Here is a 24151-nt window from a genome sequence, read left to right as displayed (position 1 = left end):
GTGGGTCGTGACCCCTTTGGGGGTTGAATGACCCTTTCACAGGGGTCACCCGATTCATAACAGTAGCAAAATGACACTTATGAAGTAGCAATGAAAATAATTTTATTGGGGGGGGGGGTCACCACAACATAAACTGTATGAAAGGATCACGGCATGAGGAAGGTTGAGAACCACGCTTTAGAGGAATCATCGAGCAGAGGGCAGGGAAGTTGGGCATGAGTGGGGTTTGATTACAAATTGAAGGAAAGACTCCAAGATGAGTGTGGATGTCGACTGAGGTTTTTGTAGGTGGAGGCAGGAAGTTAAAGAAAATGCTCAAGGCTCCAGTTACTTTAGTGAGATAAGAGGCAAGATAATCCGATGATGGCGAGAGGGTGGATTTAAATATTGACACTGGAGGAGAATTGTAAAAGGTTTGAAGGGAGCACAGAAAGGGGGATAGATCAAGGCCGCCAAGCCTGGAGGTCTTGAATGGACAGGCCTGATTCTCCCCAGCTGACTTCAGCGAACTAGAAGTAAGCGCAGAGCCCACAGGTAGAGATGGGAGGATTGCATTGTAAAGGAAGCGGGACTGCTGCTGCTGTAGGAGAGATCGAACTTGGAATCCAGGTGGGAAAGAAGAGAAGCCAGGAGACTACTGAGCGAACTAAGACAGACAAACATGAGAGAGCTATGTGGGGTTGACTCTGTGAGCTAGGGGAAATTAAAGGAATTAAAAATGTGTATAAGAAAGAAACCGAGACCCATAAACAGAGATTTGTTGTACAGAATAAGAAGTGCTGCAATAGAGAGAGTGTGTTCAAGATAGAGCAGGAAAAGGGTGTGCACAGCCATCCTGGGGAAGGAAGAGGCTGGAGCCAGAGGCTTCAGTGGGTTTGAAGGGAGGCTGGAGGAAAGAGCCCGCCTTTGCCGGGCAGACAAGGAAGGCGCAAGCATTTGAGGCATGGATAGAGAGAGAGCAGGATAGTGAGAACTGAAATGACTATGCCTTTGAAATAAGCCCACCCACTGGAGAAGGCTCTTGATGTTTGGGGGATGGGGTAGACAGGTTAGAAAAAGGAAGTGCAGTTCAGCCCTGCAATTAAAGCAGATTTCCCTCTGGTAGAGCAGCATTGTGTGAATGGTCCACACACGGACAGCTCCAGGTGTTCAGACCTGCTGGGCAAAGCATAGGATGAGGAGGCCGTGGGAAAATTCGACTCCATGCCCTCCACATCACTGGACAAGGAAGGGAAGTCTCAGTTGTGTTTTATTTGACTTCCTCCCTGAAGCCTAGCAGTGCTTTACATTGAGCACTCAGTACATTTTGGTGAATGACTAGTTTAGAGATGCTGCTGCTGCTAATGACAGCAGCTAACACTTAACTATCACTTACTATGGACCGGGCACTGCCCCGTTATTTTAATCCTTAGCAAGAATGCTGTAAAGTAGGTTCTGCTTTTACCCACTTTCAACACAGATTATTTGACAAAAAATACTGAACAAATACCTAGACAGAAAACTATTTACTTTGGCCATGTGAGAAATGGGAGCCCTAGTGGCCTAGAAGTTACTCATTGGGCTGCTAATCGCAAAGCCAGCAGTTGGAAACCACCAGCCACTCCAAGGGAGAAAGGCTCTCTACTGCCCCAAACAGTGAAGAGTCTCGGAAACCCACAGAGGCAGCGCTGCCCTGCCTACAGGAATGCTATGAGTTGGTATTGACTCGATAGCAGTATGTTTGTTTCATTTTTAAGGGCTAGGTGGGTATTCATGTGGAATACGTTATGAAGAAAGTAATCACACATGAAAGTCATAGGGTGTTTATCCCTCTAAGACAGGGATGGGGAACCTTTTTTTCTTTTTCTTGGCCTAGGGCCATGTGGACATTTATCATATTCATGTGCCATACTGGTCAAACATTTAATCCACTCATGCCTCATGTGGCTGCAACTGCTTCCTGTAGGTGAGGAGTGTGATGTTAGCTGGTGTTGATGATTTCAATAGTGTTTTATGGCCTGTGGCCTAACATAACCCACTCCTACCCTAAGAGTTGAGCTCAAACCCCTGACTTGAGGCTAGTGTTCCTTGATGAGCCTCATTTTCTAATCTCTGCATTTGTTAGGATTTTCTGGGGAGAAAAATATGGAAGAGATCCTTATTTATACTTACTCCAAAAAAGATGATCCACAGAATGTGGAAACTATAAAACAATATCATATACAAATAAAATTTTCCTGAAGATACTTTCCTGATGCAGCAGTACATCAACAATGAACTACCAAAAATTGAAGTCTGATTCAGAAGAAAATGTAGAACAAAGGTTATCACTGCATTTCCTCTTGAAGGTCAAAGAGGGCATTCTTCAGTGTGGATTACACCCCAAAACACAGCAAACAAAAATCCTCTGAATTGGGCCAATGAGCAACATCATGAAAAATGGAAAAAAGAACATTGAAGTTGTCAGGGATTTCATTTGACTTAGATCTATAGACGCAGAAATCAGGAAATCAAATTATTTAGATTAACCTGGAAGATGTGCTGGGTGAAATTATTCAATCAAAAAGGGGCAAATATTGTTTGAGAGCACTGTTATAAAGAAGACAACTGACAGACTTCCATACCAAAGGAAACAGAATTTGCAGGTTTTACCAAATAAAAAATGAGCTGATACCAAGGGTTCAAGGAGAAATGTTTTTAAAATGATGATGGCAACAAATGTACAAATGTGCTTGACATAATGGATGTATGTATGGATTGTGATAAGAGCTGTATGAGCCCCCAATAAAATTATTTTTAAAAAGAGAAAATGTTAAAGAGCAAAGCTGTCACTCTGAGGACTAAGGTGCCCCAGACCCAAGCCATAATATTTTCAGTCATTCGTATGCACGAAAGCTGGACAGTGAATAGAAGAATTCATGTATTTGAACTATGATGCTGGTGAAGAATATTGACTATATATATACCATGGGCTGCCAGAAGAACAAACATCTGTCTGAGAAGTGCAACCAGAGTGTTCCTTAGCAGTGAGGGTGGTGAGAGGGATCAGTCCCTGGAGAAGGACATCGTGCTTGGGAAAGTGGACGGTCAGTGAAAAAGAGGAAGCCCCTGCACGAGATCGAGTGACGCAGTGCCTGCAACAGTGGGCTCACATGGCAGTGGCTGTGAGGGTGCCACAGCGCTGGGCCGTGTTTGGTTCTTTTGTCCTTAAGGTGGCGATGAGCCGGAACCAGACAGCAATTGCTGATAAAGGTATATATTGACCACAATACAAGGCTCTCTCAGCCATTTGAATCTAAAGATAAGTCTACTTATGTTTTATAATCAGACTCTTGGTAGATCACTCTTAGAAGTCACCTAAAAGTCATGATTTTAAGGTGTGGCATGGACATACTTGGGATTTTAAAGATTTGTGTGAATACTTGTTCTAAAGTGCCACTAGGATTTATTTGAATTTTTAATGATATTTAGCTGACACACCATTTAACTTTTCATTTCCAGTGTACTTGATCACCGTTTCTGTAACTCCCACTCCGGAGTGTAGCCGTGGGAGGAAGGGAGGAAAGCCTGCCTTCAGAAGTGAAGCGGGCCTTGCCGGCGCTTCCTCTCCCCGCCTTGGGAAAGAATGAGGTCTGACTTGGGAGGGCAGCTCCCTCTGCATCCCTCCCAAAGGTGATGCCATTCCCTCCCAGCACACAGTGAGGAGCTCTGAGGAGTTGTATAAGGGGTGAGGCTGAACTCATTTCTCCAGTGTCTCCCAGTGTTCTTATTTCTGGAATGGCTGACACCCCTGCACTGGTGTGGAAATACATTCCAAGGCCTTGGTGTAATAGAAAGCTCTCTGGCTTGGGGTAGGAACCCTGGGTTCTAGTTTGCACCCTCCCACTAGAGACCTTAGGGAATTCACTAGGATCTCCCTGCATCAATTCCTTCTCCTGTGAATTAAGGACGTTCAGATTGTCTCTATTTTAACATTTTATGATTCTGCAGGACGTGGATTTGCATTATCTGCTATTTTATTCTAAGCTGTTCCTCCTGTTCGCTTAGGCAATCAAGAATTGAATCGAGTTAGGTTTAAGTAGACCAAGATTTATTCTTCCCTTTGTTCTTCCACACGGAGTACCTATAGCGTGGCAGGGATTGTTTTGACCATGAAGGATACAGCAGTGAACAAAACACACAAACACCCTTGTTTGCCTAGGACCTACACACTAGATAAATTAGATAAGAGAAATTATAGTGTGTCAGCGAGTAATTGCTAAGGAGACAAAATAGGAAGTGCCAGGAATGTGAGGCTGCCGTTGTAGATGAGGTGGTCAAAATTGTAGGTGCACCCACACACGGTTGATTCCACGTGGCCAGATTGGACATGGAGACCCTGCTAGAGAAAGCTCTTTAATCCAGAATCCTGCAAGCCTCATACTTGCTCACAGACACTGACTACCCACCCACTTCTCTTTCTACTAACCTTTCTTCCTGCCGCCCTGTCATCTTGTTTTGTGCCAGACACTCTGTACTAATTAATGATTTCACAGCCCCTTTAAAAATCTCAACCCAAAGACTGTAATAAGAAGTTCCATTAACACCCCTGCTGCCAACACACTGCTGGAGTCTGGGAGCGTCTGGCTGGCTTAGCATCCCTACCAGCTCTCGTCGACTTTGCCCATGTCTAACTTGTTCTCTGGCTTCCTTCCTTCTGTGCCCTTTGCCTGCTTTCTCTCTTGCCCTTTGTCTCTCTCTTCTGTCTCCACATCTGTGCACAGAACCCTCTGTCTGAAATCTGATGTGCCCTCACATTCTGTTCCTCTCACCACGATTTTGAAACTTCCTTATGTTCCCCACTTTGCTTTGTTTTGTCATCACATGTCTGTATTTGTGCTGTCTCTTTCTAACACTTCCCTTCTTCCGTTTTCTCTCTCCTGCCCTTCCCTCATACCCTGTGAAGTATGTGGAGGGCAGGGGTGACATGAGTAAGGCATTGTCTCCGTTTCTCCACAGAGCAAGTCTACTCTTGGTACCTCTCCTGCCTCTCCCCTGCACCAGGGAAAGAAATCTGACACAGGGTCACGAGAGCTTCGTGGGCTGCTGATCTTGGTGATCTTGGCCAGTCCGACCCTCCTGGAGCCCCCTCTCACTGGGCCTGTGGTGCAGAGCACATGCTACTGGTCTTGGGCCCTTCATCCTCTGGCTCAGCTTTTGGGCACATTTACAATTAGTAGATTATGAGGATGGCATCAGATAGCCGTCAAATCATTAAAGATTCAGAGTGATCCCGGGAAGGGTGAAACTAGTCACGCTGTCTCCTCACTGCTTCCCTGACTTGAGCCCTGTGCAAGTGTGCAGGATGCTCAGGGCCTCTTGACTTCCCCGTGCAAGAATCAGAATGGTGAGGCCCAGCCCAGAGCTGCTTTCTGCTCCAGAGGCAAAAGAACCACTTTGTGTCGGCCCTGGAGAGTGTCACAGAGCCTGGATTCTACCCTGTGGTTGCAGGACCAAACGGTAGGGCACCCTCCCTCCCTCCAGACCCATCCTGTCTTCCAATCAGAATCGACCTCTAAATCGGAAGGAATCTTGGCAGTCACATGATTACACTGACTGTCTTGATTCTTAGCCCCTGTGGTTGTGTGGTTCCATCCTGAATAGCTCCAGCTTCCCTTCAGCTGCCCCTCCCATCCCTTGAGTTTGTGACTTTTGCCACTGGCCATTTGCCAACTGGTTTGCCAAAGTTATGAATTGAACCATGTCGGGTGTAAAAACCAAGAAGCAAGCAAATCCATTGTTGTGAAGGCATTTCCGATTCTCAGAGACCCCATAAGACAGTGGAGAAGCCCCATGTCTTGGGAGGCTGAATTCTTCACAGTAGCGACTGCCACACCCTTTTTCCTTGGCACCTCTAGTTGGCTCAACCGTCGACCTTGCGTGCAGACACTTCACCTCTGCACTGCCAGGCCTCCTGCAGTATGTGGAGAAGCCAGTACTCTTTAATGGGTACTGAAAAAAGCCCTGGGTTCCAGCTGGCCTGCGGAAGAGAGAAAACAAAAATGTTTCAAGAGCAGAAAGCACAGCATTTCCGCTGAAGAAGTGTACCTGTTAGTTGTGGAAACTGAGATGTGAACACATATTGATTTGAAGAATAGTTTGAAAAAGAGTCCCAAAATTAAATTAGCGCCCATTAATATACAAATCAGGTGTCCATAGTAAGCACTCCCAGGCAGTGTTCGTATTTGAGGTCATAGTGGAGACCTCCAAGGTAACTGTTGAAATAGACGGTTTGAATGAGTGTTTTCACATTGGTTTTGTTGTATGAAATTAACCAGAGGTATGGAGTAATCGTATGTGGGCTAAGATTAGGCCAGACTAGGGAGAGGGTGTGTATGAGGGTCTGAATTGAGGAAAGTTTCTGAAAATGGACATTATACATTATTGATTGGGCAGAATTGAGTCAGTCCTACGCTGCTTTGAGACCTTTGTTGGTCTTCTCTGTCACCCACATGTAGGGGCTCTTAAATGGCCTGGAAAAGCCAACCTAGCAACCTTTAGTTCTAGTCTCTGAAGCTTACCTATTAGACTGTGAGGATATTGAAATCCACTGCATATTTGGTATGTCACCTTTTCCCTGTTAACTTTAGGGCGTCCCAGGAGGTGATTCCAGGTTACCCAGACCACTAATGCCTACCCCCACCCCTTTCTGGAGAGGAGAAGAGCCCAGCCTCAGAGCCTGGGGCACCATCAGGGTTCTTGTGGTGGTGTGTGAGGGCAAATGTGAGCAGCTCCAGATCCATGTCCTGACGGAGGGCAGCCATGCTGGAAGAATTAGGAAAGTGGCGCACTGTAGAAACCCCATCTTACAGGACAGAAGAACAATATATTTATTTAGAAAAGAAGGCAGGGACAAGGGAACAAGTGATCCAAAATCGATGACGAGGAGTGTGTAGGAGGCCTGGTAGGGCTTGATCAAGGGCGATGTAACCAAGAGGAATTACTGAAACCCAAATGAAGGCTGAGCATGATAGTGGGACAAGAGGAAAGTCAAAAGGAAATAGAGGAAAGAGCTAGGAGGCAAAGGGCATTTATAGAGGTCTAAATACAGGCATGTACATATGTAAATATGTATGAGGATAGGGAAATAGATCTATGAGCATATATTTATAGGTTTAGTATTAAGGTAGCAGATGGACATTGGACCTCTACTCAAGTACTCCCTCAAGGCAAGTACACTTTGTTCTATTAACCTGGCATTCCATGAAGCTCACCTTCCTGACAAGATCACTGAAGACAAAGCGGGTGCATAAGCAAATGTGAAGAAAGCTGAATGGTGCCAGGCCATCAAAAGAAATAGCGTCTGGGGTCTTAAAGGCTTGAAGATAAACAAGCGGCTATCTAGCTGAGAAGCAACAAAGCCCACATGGAAGAAGCACACCAGCTTGTGTGATCACAGGTGTCATGATCAGGCATCAAAAGGATCAGGTATCAGGCATCAAAGAACAAAAAGTCACATTGTAAATGAGGGTGAGTGGAGACACCAAACCCATATGTAGGCAACTGTACATCCCCTTACAGAAGGGTCTAGGGAAGGAGACAAGCCAGTCAAGGTGCCAGTATGGCAATGGTGAAACATACAACTTTCCTCTGGTTCTTTGATGCCGCCTCCCCCAACTATCATGATCCCAGTTTACATTAAAAATCCCACTGGACCAAATGATGTACACTGGTACAGATAAGAACTGGAAACACAGAGAATCCAAGACAGATACACCCCTGAGGACCAATAATGAGAGTAGCGATACCAGGAAGGGAAGGGGAAGGTCGGGGGAGAAAGGGGGAACTGATCACAAAGATCTACATATAACCCCTTCCCTGGGGGACAAACAACAGAAGTGGGTGAAGGGCGACATCAGACAGTGTAAGACATGACAATAATTTATAAATTAAATCAAAGGTTTGTGGAGGACAGGGAGCGAGCGGAAAAATGAGCTGATACCAAGGGCTCAAGTAGAAAGAATTTTTTTTAAATCATTTTATTAGGGACTCACAACTCTTTTCACAGTCCATACATACATCATTTATGTCCAGCACATTCATACATATGTTGCCATCATCATTCTCAAAACACCTGATATCTATTTGAGCCCTTGGTATTAGCTCTTCATTTTTTTGCAAAGAAAATGTTTTGAGAATGATGATGGCAACAAATGTACAAATGTGCTCGACACAATAGATGGATGGATTGTGATAAGAGTTGTACAAGCCCCAATAAAATGATTTAAAAAGAAAAGGCAAGGCTTGACATTTCTTTCCATTGGCCAAGATTGGGGGGCGCTGTGAGAGGGGTGCATTTCCTGCAGGCCTCCTCCAGCACATTGGATTCCTTTGCCCTTCTAGATAGTAGATGTACTCCTTTCTCGTTAGGCTGCTAACCACAATGTCAGCAGTTTGAAATCACCAGCCACTCTTCAGGAAAAATAGGAGGTGTTCTACTCCCTGTAAAGTTTCAGTCTCGGAAACCCACAGGGGCAGTTGTGCCCTGCCCTTCAGGGTCGCTGGCTAGGAGTTGGCGTCCACTCCATGGCAGTGCCTTTGATTTTGATCTGGCCGCCAGCCAGGACTGAGGTTGCTGTTAGTTGTTCCCCTGCCTCTCTTTCATTCTCACATTTGAGGGGCTGCACCAGGGAGCTCCTCCCTCGTGTCATCTCTGTGGACCTTTGGAAGTACGAGCTGGAGGGAGCAGCGGGACTGCCTCCTGTGTGTGTGACTGTTGTGTCCAGCCTGTGCTGTCGCTCTTCATTACTGCATCCCTGAGATGTCTCCTTCCTTTCCACCCTGCCCCGCACCCCACCCTTTAGTTTCCTGGAAATGAAAGAGGGGGGTGGAAGAGAGAAAGAATGGAAATTCCCATTGCAGCCCTCTCTGCTGTGCGGTGGTTGAGATGGGGTTGGGAGACACACAGAGAGGGGAGTCAGCCCAGGAGGGAAAAGCCCAGAGACTGCTGAGCCCATGGTATGGGCCTAATTACTCCTCTGCCTTGAGCTTGCCTGTCATTGTGGTTTCTGGGAGCCAGCTCGGACTGGAAATCTGCTGGAACAGCAGAGATTTGGGGTTTCCGCCTGGGATGGAGTTGAATTTTCCACTTGGAACAGCTTGCCCAGCACCCATTTTCTGTTGGGGGCAGGGGCAGGATGAGTCTCCAGAGCTCAAAAGGGCAATCAGGGCAGTCTTACAGGGTACAAGGTCTTCTCTTGGAACCAAGTAGGAGCTTGTATGCCCCCAAATCATGGGCCTTTTGAAAAATCCAGAGAATTAGTAGATAGTAAGGTCTGGTGAAAAGACCCCTGAAGATCTTAGCCTCTTAAGGCCTCAGTTTCCCCACCTGTCACTTGAGTTGAATTTCTGCCTTCCTAAAAAAGAGAGGAAAGTGCTGGGAGCCGTTTAAATCCTTTTTCCCCACTGTGGTACATATAAATGTAATAGCATATTTTGAGCAGTTGTAGTATGCCTGTGCTTCAATACTAATGACTCCTGTTACTTAATCTCTAAGGTAGTTTCTAGTGTCTGCTAGAGATAAGGATACCTGAGGTTGAAGGGTTAAATACCTTCCTTGCCTGGGGTCACACAGAGAGAGTCTGAAGCAGTGTTTGGGCTGCTGACCTGGGGGTCTGATTCCAAGCCTGGAACCTGGCCACTTGGCCAGCAGACCTGTAAGTGGTTGTCTGCATTATGGTAATTTTACACTCGTGCCAGGAAACACCCAGAGCCCGGCTGGTTGAGTGAGGGTTGGCTGGAGGACTTTAGAGTCAGGGCATCCAAATTGAAGTCCTAGCTCCACCCCTCACCCAACCTGAGACCCTAAGCAAGACCTTTTTCTTCTCTGAACTCCCCTCTCCCCATCTGTACGTTAAGGTCAGTTCAGAGTTGTTCTGATGATCAACACCTGCCCGCCAGCAGATGCTTACTAACTGGGCAAAATCGGAATTTGATGAAGGAGGAAGATGCAGCCACCCCCTCGCCGGCTGGAGTTTGCTGTCTGGGATTTCAGAAGCCTGGCGTAGGTTGCAGATGGCTTTGTGGAATGATGAGGCCTTGACGTGAGCATTTTTTATGTGTTATAAATAAGTCAGTCCTAACAGTTCTATAAAATAGGCATTACTCTTATACCCATTTTACAGATGGGGAACAGAGGAGTTAGAAACTGTGTCTGCGGTCACATAACTAATACACGGCAGGGCTAACATTTGCACCTGAGACTTCTGTTCATACTGTCTTGGCACAGTACCACCTCCCAGCTGCTGGCAAGTTCGTTCCAGCTCGTGGCGACCGCACGTGTGACCGACCCAGAGTAGAACTGTGCTCTGTAGGGTTCCCAGCGGCTGCTTTTTCAGGTGTACGTTGGCAGACCTTTCCTCTGACGCACCTCTGGATGGGCTCAAACCACCTCGTTTCTGTTAGCAGCCAAGCGCATTCACCATTTGTACCACCCAGAGACTCCTTGCCCAAGTAAACCCTTTAAAAAAGTTTTTAAAAAAATTAAAGCTAGTGCTTATCATCATCATTAGAATCCCATCTATGAGTTCACCAGTATTTATTGCTAAGAGTGCCTGCTTGTGCTGGTAATTGTAGATTTTGCCAATAAAGTACCGTATGTGGTAGGATTTCTGCTCATCTCCAGTTGGAGGGAGGCTTGATGAAATAATTTGAAGACAATCAAGTGGCAAGTAGTACAATATGGACTCAAAGTGCAAAAGAAATGGATTTTGTTACGGAAGACGTTTTGGGGAAGTCAGACTAGTTAGAAAGTTTCCCAGAGGAGGTGGTACTGGAGTTCAGTTGCAGAAAATTGGGGTAGAGGGCAAGGGTGAGCTACTTTGAGCAGTGGATTTTAAGAGAAGTTAGAATTTCAAGGTTAGTTATTCACCATTGAACACGTTTTCATTGAGTGTGTACTCTGGGCCTGACTTGATAAGGAGCCCCAGTGCTGTGAGTTAGGCTAACCACAAGGTGGGCAATTCGAACCACCAGCTCCATGGGGAAAAGATAAAGACCACCAGCCTCAGAAACCCTGGGCAGGGGCACAGGAGTCAGAATCGACTAGAAGGCAGTGGTTTGGGCTTGGTGCTTGATTGGATGGAGAATAAGATCAATGTTGATTGCTCAATTGGTGGCTAATCTAGGTTGTTTCCTAGTAGATAATGTGAGATGCTGTTATTCCCCTGCTCAAGGTGGATCCTTGTCAACATAATAGAACCTCATTCTGTGGTTGGATCTGGATAGACTCAGGGTATGTATGCTAGAGCCCTTTTCAAAACTGCCAGAAACGCCCCTCCTTCAGGCAGCCTTCCCCGGGAACTCTCTGTGGACGACCACCCTATTCTTTGCGTCCTTCTGTCCTGCAGTCACATATCTTTGCCTTGGTTGTTATTAGGTGCCGTCGAGTCAGTTATGACTCATAGCAACCTGATACACAGCAGAGTAAAGCACTGCCATAGTTCTGCACCATCTTCATGGTTGTAACCACTGTCAGGCCATCTCGTTGAGGGTCTTGCTCTTTTCCACTGAGCCTCTAAGTTTACCAATCACATCCTCGCCTCTGGATTGCATTAAAATGAAACACATGTTCTGTGTATCACCTCTCTGACAAAATGCCAGCCCTGAAAGAGGGACTCCTGTCTTCTCCAGCACCCATACCTCCAACTACCCCCAAGAGTGCCTCCATAACCAATAGCCGAGCTCCTCATGGGTATTTTAAGACACATGGAGTTGGTCAGGAAGCTGACAGAGGGGGCCAGCCTAAGAGTATTAGGGTCAGTTTCCCCAGTGGCCAGATCCCGCTAGCTCTCATCACCAAGTGATCCACTTAGGATCTCTCGGATCCCTATTCCATCCTCTGATGTTGACAGCTGGGGCTGGAACCAGTGAAATGAGCTAGTTTCTAAACAACCACCTCCCACCCCCCCAATCTAAGACAGCCTCAAGCAACAAATGCAGGCATGTGCCTGCCTGATAGGAGGTGGACTGGGCAGACCACAAACCAAAAGAATGCTTTATTGGCCCCGCCAATCCACCCGTTTCTCTGTCTGTAAATGTAGCTTCTAGACATACACAGAGGCAACCTGCTGCTGCTCTCGCAGCTGGGGGGATTCCAGGGCATTTTGTGGGAAGAGATGGCTGTAAAGCAGTGGCCCTAGCAAGTGTTGCTGTGTCTTACACCCCTTTCCCGTGCTGCTATACGCCCAACAGCGAGTCAAATTCAGACAACATCTTGTGTCCTGGAATTGTAACAAGCATGTGTCCCATGTACTTATGCTCGGTTGTTGCTGTTGGTGTTGAGGCAATATGACTCCTGGTGACGCCAGGTGGTAGAGGATATCCATCCCACAGGGTTGTCTAGGCTCTTCCGGGAGCAGATTACTAAGTCTTTATCCGCAGAGTAGCCAGGGGGGTTTGAAGGCTGGAGGAGAATCCCCCACTCCCCGACTCCTACCCCACCCCTGTTGGCCATCTCATGTACTTTGGACCTGTTGTCAGGAGAGACCAATCCCTAGAGAAAGACATCTTGCTTCGTAAAGTAGAGGGGCAGCGTGGCAGTTACATAATCTCCTGTCAGCTTGAGCGAAGGTGTGGAGTCTAGCCTGTCAATCAGGTCATAGCTAGTGGTGTCTCTGTGTGGGCATGGCCTTCTCCTGGGGATTCTGGGAACTCCTGTCTTCCTCCCTGGAGGGGGACACAGACTGTCCCTGCGAGACATTCCTGTTGACAAGTCACATGGAGCTATGCAGATAGAGCCAGAGCCCTGGAGTTGGAAGAGCCACGTTGAGACCCACACCAGTGCTGAGATACTTCCACCTTCACTGGATCCACAAGACTTTCCACCCACTGGCCTGTGATCTTCCTGCCTTCAGTTTCATTGCATGTGCTGCGTGAGTCTAAGGAGGAATTTATAGACTGGTATCGGACATAGGGGCTAATGTCGGATTCGTGGACTTGGTGTGGACTGGGCTGGGTTGTTTCCTTAATGTACAATTATTCTCTATATAAAGTTCTTTCTTTATACATTTAAGTGTCTATGGATTTGTTTCTCTAGTCAACCTGGACTGACACAGGCAGCAATATAAACAGGCAGGCCCTCGATGAAATGAGTTGACACAGTGGCCGCATCAATGGGCTCAGATGTAAGAACCATTGTGAGGATGGCGCAGGACTAAGCCATGCTTTGTTCTTTGGTACATAGCAGCGTCACTCTGAGTCGGGACCAACCCAATGGCACCTAACAGCAACAGCTGACAGGGCTTCCTGGAATCACTTGCTAAGAACGTGGGTGGGTAAGGGGCTGGGCCGCGCACCCAGTGCTGCTCCCTTTCCTCCCACCATTGCAGTTGGTTGCTGAGGCTGCTGGGTGTGGATTTGTGTCTGCCTCCAGTTACCTCAGCGAAGAGAAGGCCCCAGCCTCCCCGGGGCCAGCAGGGGACTGGAAAGAAGGGCAGACATCATGCTGTCAGTCCAGATTATCCTCATGAGTTTCTCCTGTTGTGGTTCAACCTCTGTGGTTTCAAAAAGACCAACTTTTCTTCTGCCACCCGGTACTTTTAAGTTGGAGTGAACCATGGGAAGCGGGGGAGGTGATTTAAAATCCCCTTAACAAAGTGAACTGGAAAGGTGAATCTCCTGAGCTAGCAACACACTTTTTACAAGTAAAAGCAGCTGCCCCCGCAGGACATTGCGCTCCATACAGATAGTGCTGGGCAGGCCAGGCAGCGCCAGCGGCACCAGGCAACTGTGCCTCACAGGTGAAATAAAACAGAACTCAACATGGCGAAGGCACTCCCAGGGACCCAAGAGGCACGCTGCCATCGTGTGTACTGTTTGGGCAAACGTGCTGGGAGAAGCACACACAGCAGCACTCAGATGCTTCTGTCGATCTCTGAGCGTGGAGCTGGAAGGCCATGTCTGCTCAAGAGAAGGGGACATTTGAAAACAATGGCTAAGGCGGACAGGGCCTATTATGAGAGAGAAATGAAAACATACATCCCTCTTAAAGGGGAAACCAAAAAGAAGTTCAAGGATCTTAATGTACCCAAGAGGCCTCCTGGACCCTTTTTCTTGTTTTGTTCTGAGTATCACCCCAAAATCAAAGGTGAGCACCCAAGCCTGTTCATCAGGGTCGTTGCAAAGATGATGTGGAGCCACACCTTGGCCTATGACAGGCAGCTGTATGAGACAAAGGCCGCTAAACTGAAGGAGAAACTCTTATTGCGGACCCGGCTAAAGGGAAGCCTGATGCCGCCAAAAAGGGAGTCATCAAGGCTGAGAAACGCAAGAGAAAGGAGGATGAAGAGGAGTATGAACAAGGAAGAGGACAAAGATGAAGATGATGATTATGATGAATAAGTTGGTTCTAGCACAGTTTTTTGTTTGTTCATTTATAAAGCATGTAACCCCCCTGTACACAACTCACTCCTTTTTTTTAAAAAGGAGCTGAAAAACTGTGTATGATTTGCTTTTAAACTCTGGTGTCTCTTTTTTGGTATAGTTAACACACTACGGAATTTGTCTTCGATAGGCCTGCCCTGGTGGTCTTTTTATTAGCCACTCACCTTGCCTCCTGCTGCAGTATGAGGGCTATAAATTGGCAGGGAAACTTAAAGCAGGTCCTTGTTGGTACACAGTACAAATCAGCTATATATGGGCATGGTTGCTTTTGTTTTGTTTTCATCTTCAATTGTCTGATGCGGCTTTTCCAAAATAACTTGTTCTGTTAACTGAATACCACTCGGTAATTGCAAAAAGAAAACAAAAGTTGCAACTCTTTTGTTGATATTCTGAATGCTTCTCAGTAAATACAATTAAAAAACAAAAAGTAAATGCAGACTTCTTGAAATGACATTCATTTGAGGTTACCTGTACTGTGCCTTGTCCTTTATTTGTGCCAGCACTCAAAAATTGATTCAACCGTTTCTTCTATCCATAGACGATAGAAAGTAAGTACACCATGCTCTATGGAGACCCAGCATTCTGAAAGTTTGTCCTAAAGTGATCATCACTTTACACAAGAATTTACTTTAAGACACATTATTACCTTTCCCAGAAGACTGGGTAAAATAAGAAGTACCTGTAGAGTGACTTTTTGTTTACAAATAGTGTAGTTAGTTAGCACGTACTCTGTGAGAAGACATGGCCGGGTCTTCCTGGTTCATCAGTATGAAACCCAGCACCCAGAAGTCTTTCCATAGCTTGTCCAGAGTCTCACAGTGGTCATGATGTAGGCAAGGAAGAAAGAGCATTGCACAGATCCTGAGTCCTCGGCCCTGTGTCAGATGCTCACACTTGATCTGGTGATACCGAGATGTTCCTCATCTCCTTTAGGAGCCTGGTATTGTCGTCGTCACACTAGGTCAGCACTTGTAAACCACCGGCCACATGGGAGAAAGATGAAGCTTTCCCCTCCCTTTAAAGATTTATAGTCTTGGAAACCCACAGGGCAGCCCTACTCTGTCCTCTAGGGCTGCTTTCATCAGTCAGAATTGACTCAGTGGCAATGAGTTTGGTTTTGGGGTTGGGTCTCAGCTTTCCTTTTCTATCAGGAAATAATGATGTTTGTCTCATCAGGGTTATTGTGAGCATTAAGTGAATGCCTTAATGTATTAACTCCTTAGATCAGGGGTCCTCAAACTTTTTAAACAGGGGACCAGTTCACTGTCCCTCAGCTCCATTGGGGGGCCGGACTATAGTTTAAAAAAACTATGAACAAATTCCTATGCACACTGCACATATCTTATTTTGAAGTGAAAAAAACAAATGGGGCAAAAACACTCAGCAGGCCGGATAAATGTCTTCGGTGGGCCGCATGTGGCCTGGGGGCCGTAGTTTGAGGACGCCTGCCTTAGACCATGCATTCTCCCTCTCCCTTTACAAGGGCACAGAAGGAGAAGGGCAGAGTTAGTCCAGAACAGGAGTCGGCAAATGGGGGCCCCTGAGCCATGTGGGGCTCTTTGGGTACATACATGTGTCTCTGAAGTCAAGCTGAAAATGAAAATAAAACTATCATAGTTTCATTTAGAGGCCATTAGATAATGGTGATTTCATTTGTTTGTAATATATATTTATGGCTCTTGAATACGATTTAAATTGTGTGGGAAAGTATTGGCGCTTCCATCTCAAAAGTTCGCTGACCCTTGGTCTAGATCCCAGAAGTCTAGATGTTCAGCCTACCCCCTTGCCTCCACGGCCTGCTCCCCTTTACTGCTGTGGCATCCTCCATGACTGCCCTTCCTCTGTCCCCTGGCACCTGGGACTTTTTGGAACTTTCTTGGACCATATTGTACACTCACAACCACTGAATGGCAGAATTAGCATCAATCTCTGGGTCTCCTGGTCTCTTACATCCTAAAACACTGCTTTTCATCAAAGCGGCAGCTTACTAATTAATGTTTGACTAACAGTCTTATAACAATAATATCAACCATTTTTAAAGCATTGCTGTGTGCCAGACATTGTGCATCAGTCCCTACAACCACTGCTAGTATTCCAGATCTGTAGATGAGAAAACTGAGGTTCCCAGAATGCAAATATTGCCCCCCAAGTTTCCCGAGACAGAAGCAGATCCAGAAGAGGGGTCCTTTCAAACTCTACTCTTCACAGCACTCCCTCTGTCTTCAGTATCATTTGGATTTGGGGGCATAGTCCAGGCATTGAGTTTTTTCTGGGGCAGATAACCACAGATGAGATGGATGCTGACAGAGCCGGAGACACTGGTGGGGCATTGGGTTCCGGGTGGGATGTGGAGTTGTGTTTCCTGAGACCGCCTCAGAACAAGCCTCACTTGTTCCTTGGGGATGTGGACATGAACTCCACGTGCCTCAGGCCAGCAACCGTGTGGGAAGTGCTTTAGTAGAAATAGGTAATCCCAGTGCCATCGAGGCCATTCCAGCTCATAGCAGCTTGTATAGGATGTTCTTTATGGGAGCAGACAGCCTCGTCTTTCTCCCTCAGGGTGACTGGTGGGTTTGAACCACTGACTTTGCAGTGAGCAGCCTAACACCCCGCCCCCAGCACCATCAGGGCTTCCTTTTCTCAGTTACAGTTGACCTCCTTTCTGGTCACCCCTCTCAAACTCCACTCTGCCGTTACCAGCATGCTCTAACATATATGCTTTATGACATATATGCTATAATGTGCAGTTTCTTGTTTAGTGGCTGCCTCACTGTTTTGTTCTTTTTTGTAGATTTAGTAATTCAAGAAATCTGAGAGATTGGTTGAGAACTTAGAAACAAACACTTTTTACAGCCAGACTGACGTTTCTCCCAGCCTTGGGTCCTTGGGGAGGTTAACATTTTCCTACTTCATTTAGTCTTTGTTTAAACTAAGAAATAATCAATGGATCCCTAATTTACAAACATTGTCGAGGTCCTTCCAAACCATTTGTCTTTGCTGCTGTGTGCTTACGTGCTTCAGTGTCTACAGAGTTCTTACATGTATATGATCTGGTTTTACCCATCAACACACATTTATTGAGCATCTACTGTATGCTGTATTCTAGAGCTGCTGTGTGCTTAGCGTTAAACAGGGAACCCAAACCAAACCCAGCCCCCTGCCATTGAGCTGATTCTGATTCATAGTGGCCCTGTAGGACATAGTAGAACTGCCCCTTTTAGTTTCCAAGACTGTAAATGATTGCAGGAGCAGAAAGCGTCATCTTCTGTACAGTAGCTGGTGGGCTTGAACTGCTGGCCTTGTGGTTAGCAGCCCACATGCTTAATGCACTGTGCCACCAGAGCCCCTGACCTGGGGAGAGCTTAAATAGTCATTTTAAAAACTCCCCAACAGTGACCTTGAGTTGGGCATACAAAGCGATATTTCAGGGGAGATCTACTTCGGTTGGTTTCGGGAGGCTTCTCTGGGATGGGGTCTTTTCGCTGACCTGTGAAGAGGAAGGGGAGAGAGAATGCCCCAGGGTGGGTGTGAGGGAGTAACCAGACACTGACTTAGGAGTGAGCAGGGGTAGAGCTTTCTAAATACCTGTGGGGGCGTGCTAAACGTTTTTTGGACTTTATACAAGAACATTGAGAAACCACGCAAGGGTGTTTATGCTCGAATTTACCCTTTTTAAGGACTCTGATTTTGTAGAGAGTAGATGTGCTCCAGGTGAGAGGATGGTGGCTCACAACAGCCCTCGGGCACTAGGTGGTAACACCGCTGAGACTTGGCCATTGCTTAGGTTTAAGGGATGAGGAGAGGAGTGTTGGCGACAACTCTTGATTTCTGTCTCAAGCCCCTGTGCAGCTTGTTTTTCCTGAGGAGGAAACACTGGGTCAGGGCAGATGGGGCTTGGCCTGGGAGATTGATTGCCATTTGATCTGTCAGGTTTGAGCAATCAAATGGTGATCTGGTGCTCCTCTCTCTTCTCCCCTTTGGGAAAAGCGATCCTAGCATGTTTTTTATTGATAAACTGAGGTTGGAGGGGTCAGTAGCCGTGTTAAAAGCTCCTCTTGGCTAAGCCTTCACAGGCAGTAAAGGCCTGCACCTGCACTTGAGCCCGTACTTCGACTCCTAAGCATGTGCCTTTAAAATCACACCACATGGTGGTTACACAGTGTGAACTGTACGTGTGAGAAAAATGTCGAGCTGGCAAGTGCTGCGCTATATATATAGTTACAGCAATAATAACCATTTAAAAATACCACGCGGTCTGTAGGCTAATTAAATGTTGACCCAAGCTAGTCAACACTGTCCACATACCAGTTCTCTCCTGCTTGGCTTCACACACACGTCTGTTTACTTTTACACACAAACGTCTGTTTACTTATCCATTTATTTGCCCACTCCCTCTTTTCCAGTTCCTGTCACTTCTGACATATGTCAAGCATAAGTAACCCAGTGTGGACCTGGGCAAGACTTCAGAAAAACCCATTGGACCATTTGATTAGGACTTCACACTTTCATAGGGGATTACAAATGTCACCTCTGTTTACATCAGGTCTTATGGAAAGAAGGATCAAACAAGGGGTATTACAGAAGTTTGTGGGGGGAATTCTCTGGCCTTTTTCTGCCACTTTTCTGCATGAGCTTTTGACACCCCCACCCCGGCAAACATTTTTGTAGTGGGCACCCCGTGTCCACCAGGTACTGGCCTGAACTTGGCTGCGCTCTGAGCGTGAGTTGGATGCAATCTTTGTTCCCAAGGAGCGTCAGGTCCTGCTGAAGAAGACAGAGGCAGGCGAGAGCAGAATGTGTTTGTTCGCTGTACAGGTGAGGAAGCTGGTGACAGACTCAGAAGTCAAGTGATTTATTTTGAGTCTCTGAAAGCTGCACTCCTTTGCGTAGAGAACACTTGGGCCACTTGTGAAATTAAAAATAGATTCCACCCCCCAAGGCCTGCAGAATTGGACCTCTGGGTGGGTGGAGCCTGGGCTCACCTGCCCGTCAGTAATCTTATTGGAATGGGAACCTTCTGAGGCAATGTGTTGCCCAAAACGGTTCCGTTCCACGTGTTCCTTAGTTTTACAGATGAGGAATTGAAAGCAAGGGAGTGGGTAGCCTGTGATTAAATGACAAGGCAGAGCTGGGCTCAGCACCTGAATGCCCCTTTCCCCACAGCTTCCACTGCAGGGATATGCAGACCTGGGAGCCTCAGTTGGCTGACCTCAGTCCAGGAAGAAAAGTCTCTCTAGAGACTGAATCTTGTAGAGCTAGGGTGCCAGGAGCCTACCTGAAGCTCCACCCTAGGAGATAAGGGAACCCGATTGGTAAAAATGGGAGAGTTCAGGGAATGTGGACTTTGTCGGGAGTGAAGGCCCTGCAGGGTGCGCTTTCCAGGTTTGCTACTCTTGGCGGAGCTCAGGAATATGACTTTACCCAACAAGACCTTGGTCAGCATGGTATCAGGTGCCTTTTTAGGTTTATTTTTATGGTTGTGTTGTAGGTTTTGTGACAATTAAATGAGATATGTCTCGCCGTTGCAACTCCATGGGAAGCAAAAGGAGCGTTGCCCACCAATACATTGTCATGGTAGCAGTGTGCGTGGGTCCATTGTTGTGATTTGTGCCAGTCCCTCTCCCTGAGAGTTTTTTTCCGGCCCTCTGCTTTACCAACCATCATGCCCTTCTCCAGCAACCAGCCCCTCTGGATGATTTGTCCAAAGTAAGTGAGTCCATGGAGTTTTATTGACTTATTTTGGGGGTGGGGGGGTGGGGTAGGTCACCAAACCTTCCTTTCTAGTCTGCCTTACTCTGGAAGCTCCGCTGAAACTCTCTGGTATTTGAAGCGTGGTGGCCTTGCTTCCAGCATCATGCAGGCCACCACCCAACTGCAGATGGGTGGTGGTTAAATTAGGGAATAGATAGCTCCATTGCTTAGCACTGTGCCTGGTAATTAGAAAGAACTTTATAATCAGTACCACAGAAAATAGATTATACAGGTAAACTGTAAATGAAGAAGATCAGAACCTTCCCGTCACAGGTGAAAAGGACATAGAACATTGTTGTTTATTGATACCTGTTGCTTTAAACTCCTGTCAGCCCACCCTGCATCCCCAACCATCTGCCCTCTCGGAGTCTGAGTGAACCATGAAGAAGAGTCAACTGTGGGTACTGGAGATTAGGCCAAGAGTCAGTAGCCGGCTCGCGCCCAGGGGTTCTCCAGGGCTGTGTTTGTACAGTCTGGCCCTCTAGGGATCAGGATGGAGCCGAGACCACTCAGCTTCAGCCAGCTGTCACCACATGAGACTGTAAGCCCAGCAGTACCAGGATTTCCGCCCCTTCCAAGAGAAACCAGAAATCTGTAGTTCATGCATGTGTCAAGTATGTTTATATGTAACAAGACATTTGCCATTTCAGTGTGCTTTGCATATTCATTAGTTGACTAGCCTGGACTGTGGTCTTCGCATTGTGCACCCATTGCGATAATGTATCTTAGTGTACGCTGCCATCTGTGAAGCCCTGCAGTCGCTCCACAGAGTAGACATGCAGTCTAGTGGGGGGTGGGGGGTTTGTTTCTTTGTTTGCTTGCTTTAAGAGATTTACAGGCTTGGAGATCCTCAGGAGCAGTATTACTCTGTCCTTTGGGGACACAACAGCCATGGATTTGGGTTTAATCGGATGCCCATAAATTCGCATTCATGCATCACAGACCTACCAAATGGGCATGTGAGCCGGTTACCAACTTGCAGCTTTGCTGCCTACAAAGTCGCCAACTGTTTCCTTGCTTTATCCAGCCCCTTCTAGCAGTGTTTCCAACGGGCATTTACAGAGTGCCTGGCGCTGCACCCGAGCCCACAGGCCGGGCAGAGGCAGAGCTTGCATGTGCTGGAGAGCCCTGTAGGAGGCAAGCATTTGTGTCACGTGCACACACACAGAAAAGAAAAGGGTGAGGCAGGTATGGACCAATGTGGAGAGAACTTTAAGGACAATTTCCTTTTTTGCAACATGCAAAAGATGCAGCTGAGTAGTACTTAGTGTACCTAGCAAGAAAGAGACATAAGGATTTTATGTGTATTTACTTCATTTTGCTAGAGGAAACTTGGAAAGGAAGCCAGATATTAATGAATGTGGTTACTTGTGGGAATGAGAGAGTGGATGAAGGGGGAGGTTCTTCTCCCCAAAGACACCCAGCCGACTCACCCACGTGTCCTTTCCACCCACCAGGTTCCTCCCCCCTCCCAACTCAGTGTTGTGCCATAGAGAAGACAAAGATCTGCAGCTTTTGCCGTTATCTTACTTATGTGGCACTGTCTGTGTTCCTCACTAAACTGGGCTTTTATTCTAGAAGAACGATTGATGTTCTCCCAACAGCCTTCTATAGCCGGGTAGATGGGCCTTGGCCTAATCTACCTCTGATGACGGGACCAGCTCCCACCCCGCTCCAGTGCAAACTGAACCAGGTTAAAGGTTACCAGATTGTCCCCCCAACTACCAGGACCCCAATTCTGCCTTGTAGACCTGGTTAGACCAGATGATGCACAGCAGTACAGATGGGAATTGGAAATGCAGGTAATCTAGGACAGATGAACCCCTCAGGGCCAGGGATGGCAGTGGCAATACCAGGAGGGAAGTGGGGTGTAGAAAGAGGGAATTGATCACAGGGAGCTACATATAACCTCCTCTCTGGGGGATGGGCAGCAGAGGGGTAGGTGAAGGGAGACGCCGGGCAGTGTAATATAAGATATAATAATAATTTATAAATTATCAAGGGTGCATGGGGGAGGGGGGCCGAGGAAGGGAGGGGGAGGGGGGGGAAAGGAAAATGAGCTGATTCCAGGAACCCAAGAGGCAAGCGAATTTTGGGAATGATGAGGGCAACAAATGTATAGATGTGCTTTACACAATGTATAGATATGCTTTACACAATTGATGTGTATAGATGTGCTTTTACACAACCTCCCCCTTCATCCACTCTCTCATTCCCACAAGTAACCACTTTCATTAATTGATCTATGTATTGTGATGAATTGTATGAGTCCCAATAAATTGATTAAAAAAAAAAAGTTACCAGATTGTAAATGCATCTTCTAGGCATCATTACAACATCACAGAACCAGAACTAGACACCCAAAGCAAACCCATAGTACCCTATAGGACAGCATAGAAGCGTAGAACTGCCCCATAAGGTTTCCCAGGCTGTAATCTCGAAAGAAGCAGACTGCTTCATCTTTCTCCCCTGAGGTGGCTGACTTGGTGGGTTTGAACCACCCTGCCCTTGATAGGTGAGCACTTTAACCACCGTGTTGTCGATTCCTTAGAACTGGCCAGAGATAAAAACAGGTTTCTCCTGAGGCAGTGAAAACCAAAAACCAGAACCCGTGCCATCGAGTGGATGTTGACTAACAGCAATCCTACTGGACAGAGCAGACCTGCCCTTAGGGGTTGCTGAGGCTGTCACTCTTGACAGGAGCAGGAAACCCCATCTTGCTCCTCGAGGTCGTGAGAACCAGCTCAAAAGCAGCCTGAGTCTGAGCAGCCCTGTGGTGTGGGGTATTGAGGATGAGCCTTTGGGGAAAAGCACCTTTTAAAAGTCCATTTTAAGAATTCCTCTCAGATTCAGGAGCTGTTACCACTCAGTGTTGTATTAAACTCGTGTGTTCTCTTCACCTGCCAGCTGCCAGTGACTTACTAAAGGTGTCCTGAGTGTTTGGTATAGTGTCTAGTGCCCCATCGTCCAATAGAATGTTCTGGAGTGATAGAAATATTCTGTCCTACACTGCCCTATAGGTAGCCACTACACATGACTGTTAAGCACTTGAAACTTGGTGAGGGTACTTGAGAAATCAAATTTTTAATTTGAGTCAAGTCATAAACAACTTCACGTGACTAATGGCTATCATATTGGACAGCACAGGTCTAGATTTTTATTGTTGTTTCCCACCCATAGCGACCCTATGCACAACAGAACAAAACACAGCCTCGTCCTGCACCGTCCTCACAATTGTTGCCAATGCTTGAGTCCTTTGTTGCAGCCACGGTGTCAATCCATCTTCTTAAGGACCTTCCTCTTTTTCTCTGCCCCTCTACTTCACCAAACATGGTATCCATGTCCAGGGGCTGATCTCCAACATCTGTAAGACATGCCTCACCATCACTGGGGCAGGCTGGCCTCGTCCTGAGTACAATGGGAAGCTCTGAAACGCTCCAGGAGCACGCTGGCTGTACTTCTTCAGTTTGCCCTGTGAACAGTCCGTGGTACTTTCTGTATTCTTCTCCAGCGCCGGTATGCAAATGCATCTGTTCTTCTCCAGTTTTCCTCAGCTAGTGTCCACTTCACCTGGCATATGAGGCCACTGAGAATACCACGGCTTGGGTCAGGCACACTTAGTCCTCAAAGTAACCTCCCTGCCTTTACAACACTCCAAGGAGGTCTTGTGCAGCAGATTTACCCAGTATATATATGTCTTTTGATCTCTTTACTGTTGCTTCCATGAGCTTTGTTTGTGAATCCAAACAAGACAAAATCCTTGACAACTCTAATCTTTTGTCCATTGATCATGATGTTATATATTGGTCCAGCTGTGAGGATTTTGATCTTCTTTACATTGAGTCGGAATCCATACTGAAGGCTGCAATACCTTGATTTTCATCAGCCAGTGCCTCAAGTCCTCCTCACTTCCAGCAAGCAAGGTTGTGTCATCTGCATATCACAGGTTAATTAGCTTTCCTCCAATCCTGATGCCACATTCTTGTACATATAATCAATC

General features: G+C 46.8%; 1 protein-coding gene and 1 pseudogene across 5 annotated transcripts in view; both read left to right on the top strand.

The window, feature by feature from the left end:
* The first annotated feature begins 9900 nt into the window (after nucleotides 1-9900).
* Nucleotides 9901-24151, top strand: part of ARHGEF11 (Rho guanine nucleotide exchange factor 11) — a 72469-nt gene continuing 58218 nt past the window's right edge. For 3 of the 5 annotated variants that reach the window (XM_045298406.1, XM_045298405.1, XM_045298404.1), the window contains exon 1: nucleotides 9903-10061. In XM_045298406.1, coding sequence (XP_045154341.1) covers nucleotides 9922-10061 — 140 coding nt within the window. In that variant the 5' untranslated portion in view covers nucleotides 9903-9921. Of the gene's footprint in view, nucleotides 10062-24151 lie in introns of all 5 variants that reach the window. The other 2 variants (XM_045298403.1, XM_045298402.1) reach the window with 2 other exon arrangements.
* On the top strand, nucleotides 13460-14358 carry LOC101648423 (annotated as a pseudogene).

Source organism: Echinops telfairi, unplaced genomic scaffold, assembly GCF_000313985.2.
Source record: "Echinops telfairi isolate 266 unplaced genomic scaffold, ASM31398v2 ScPeMD7_7425;HRSCAF=8463, whole genome shotgun sequence".
Taxonomy (NCBI): domain Eukaryota; kingdom Metazoa; phylum Chordata; class Mammalia; order Afrosoricida; family Tenrecidae; genus Echinops; species Echinops telfairi.
The sequence above is the reverse complement of the archived record's forward strand: the minus strand, read 5'-3'. Positions and strand labels throughout refer to the sequence as shown.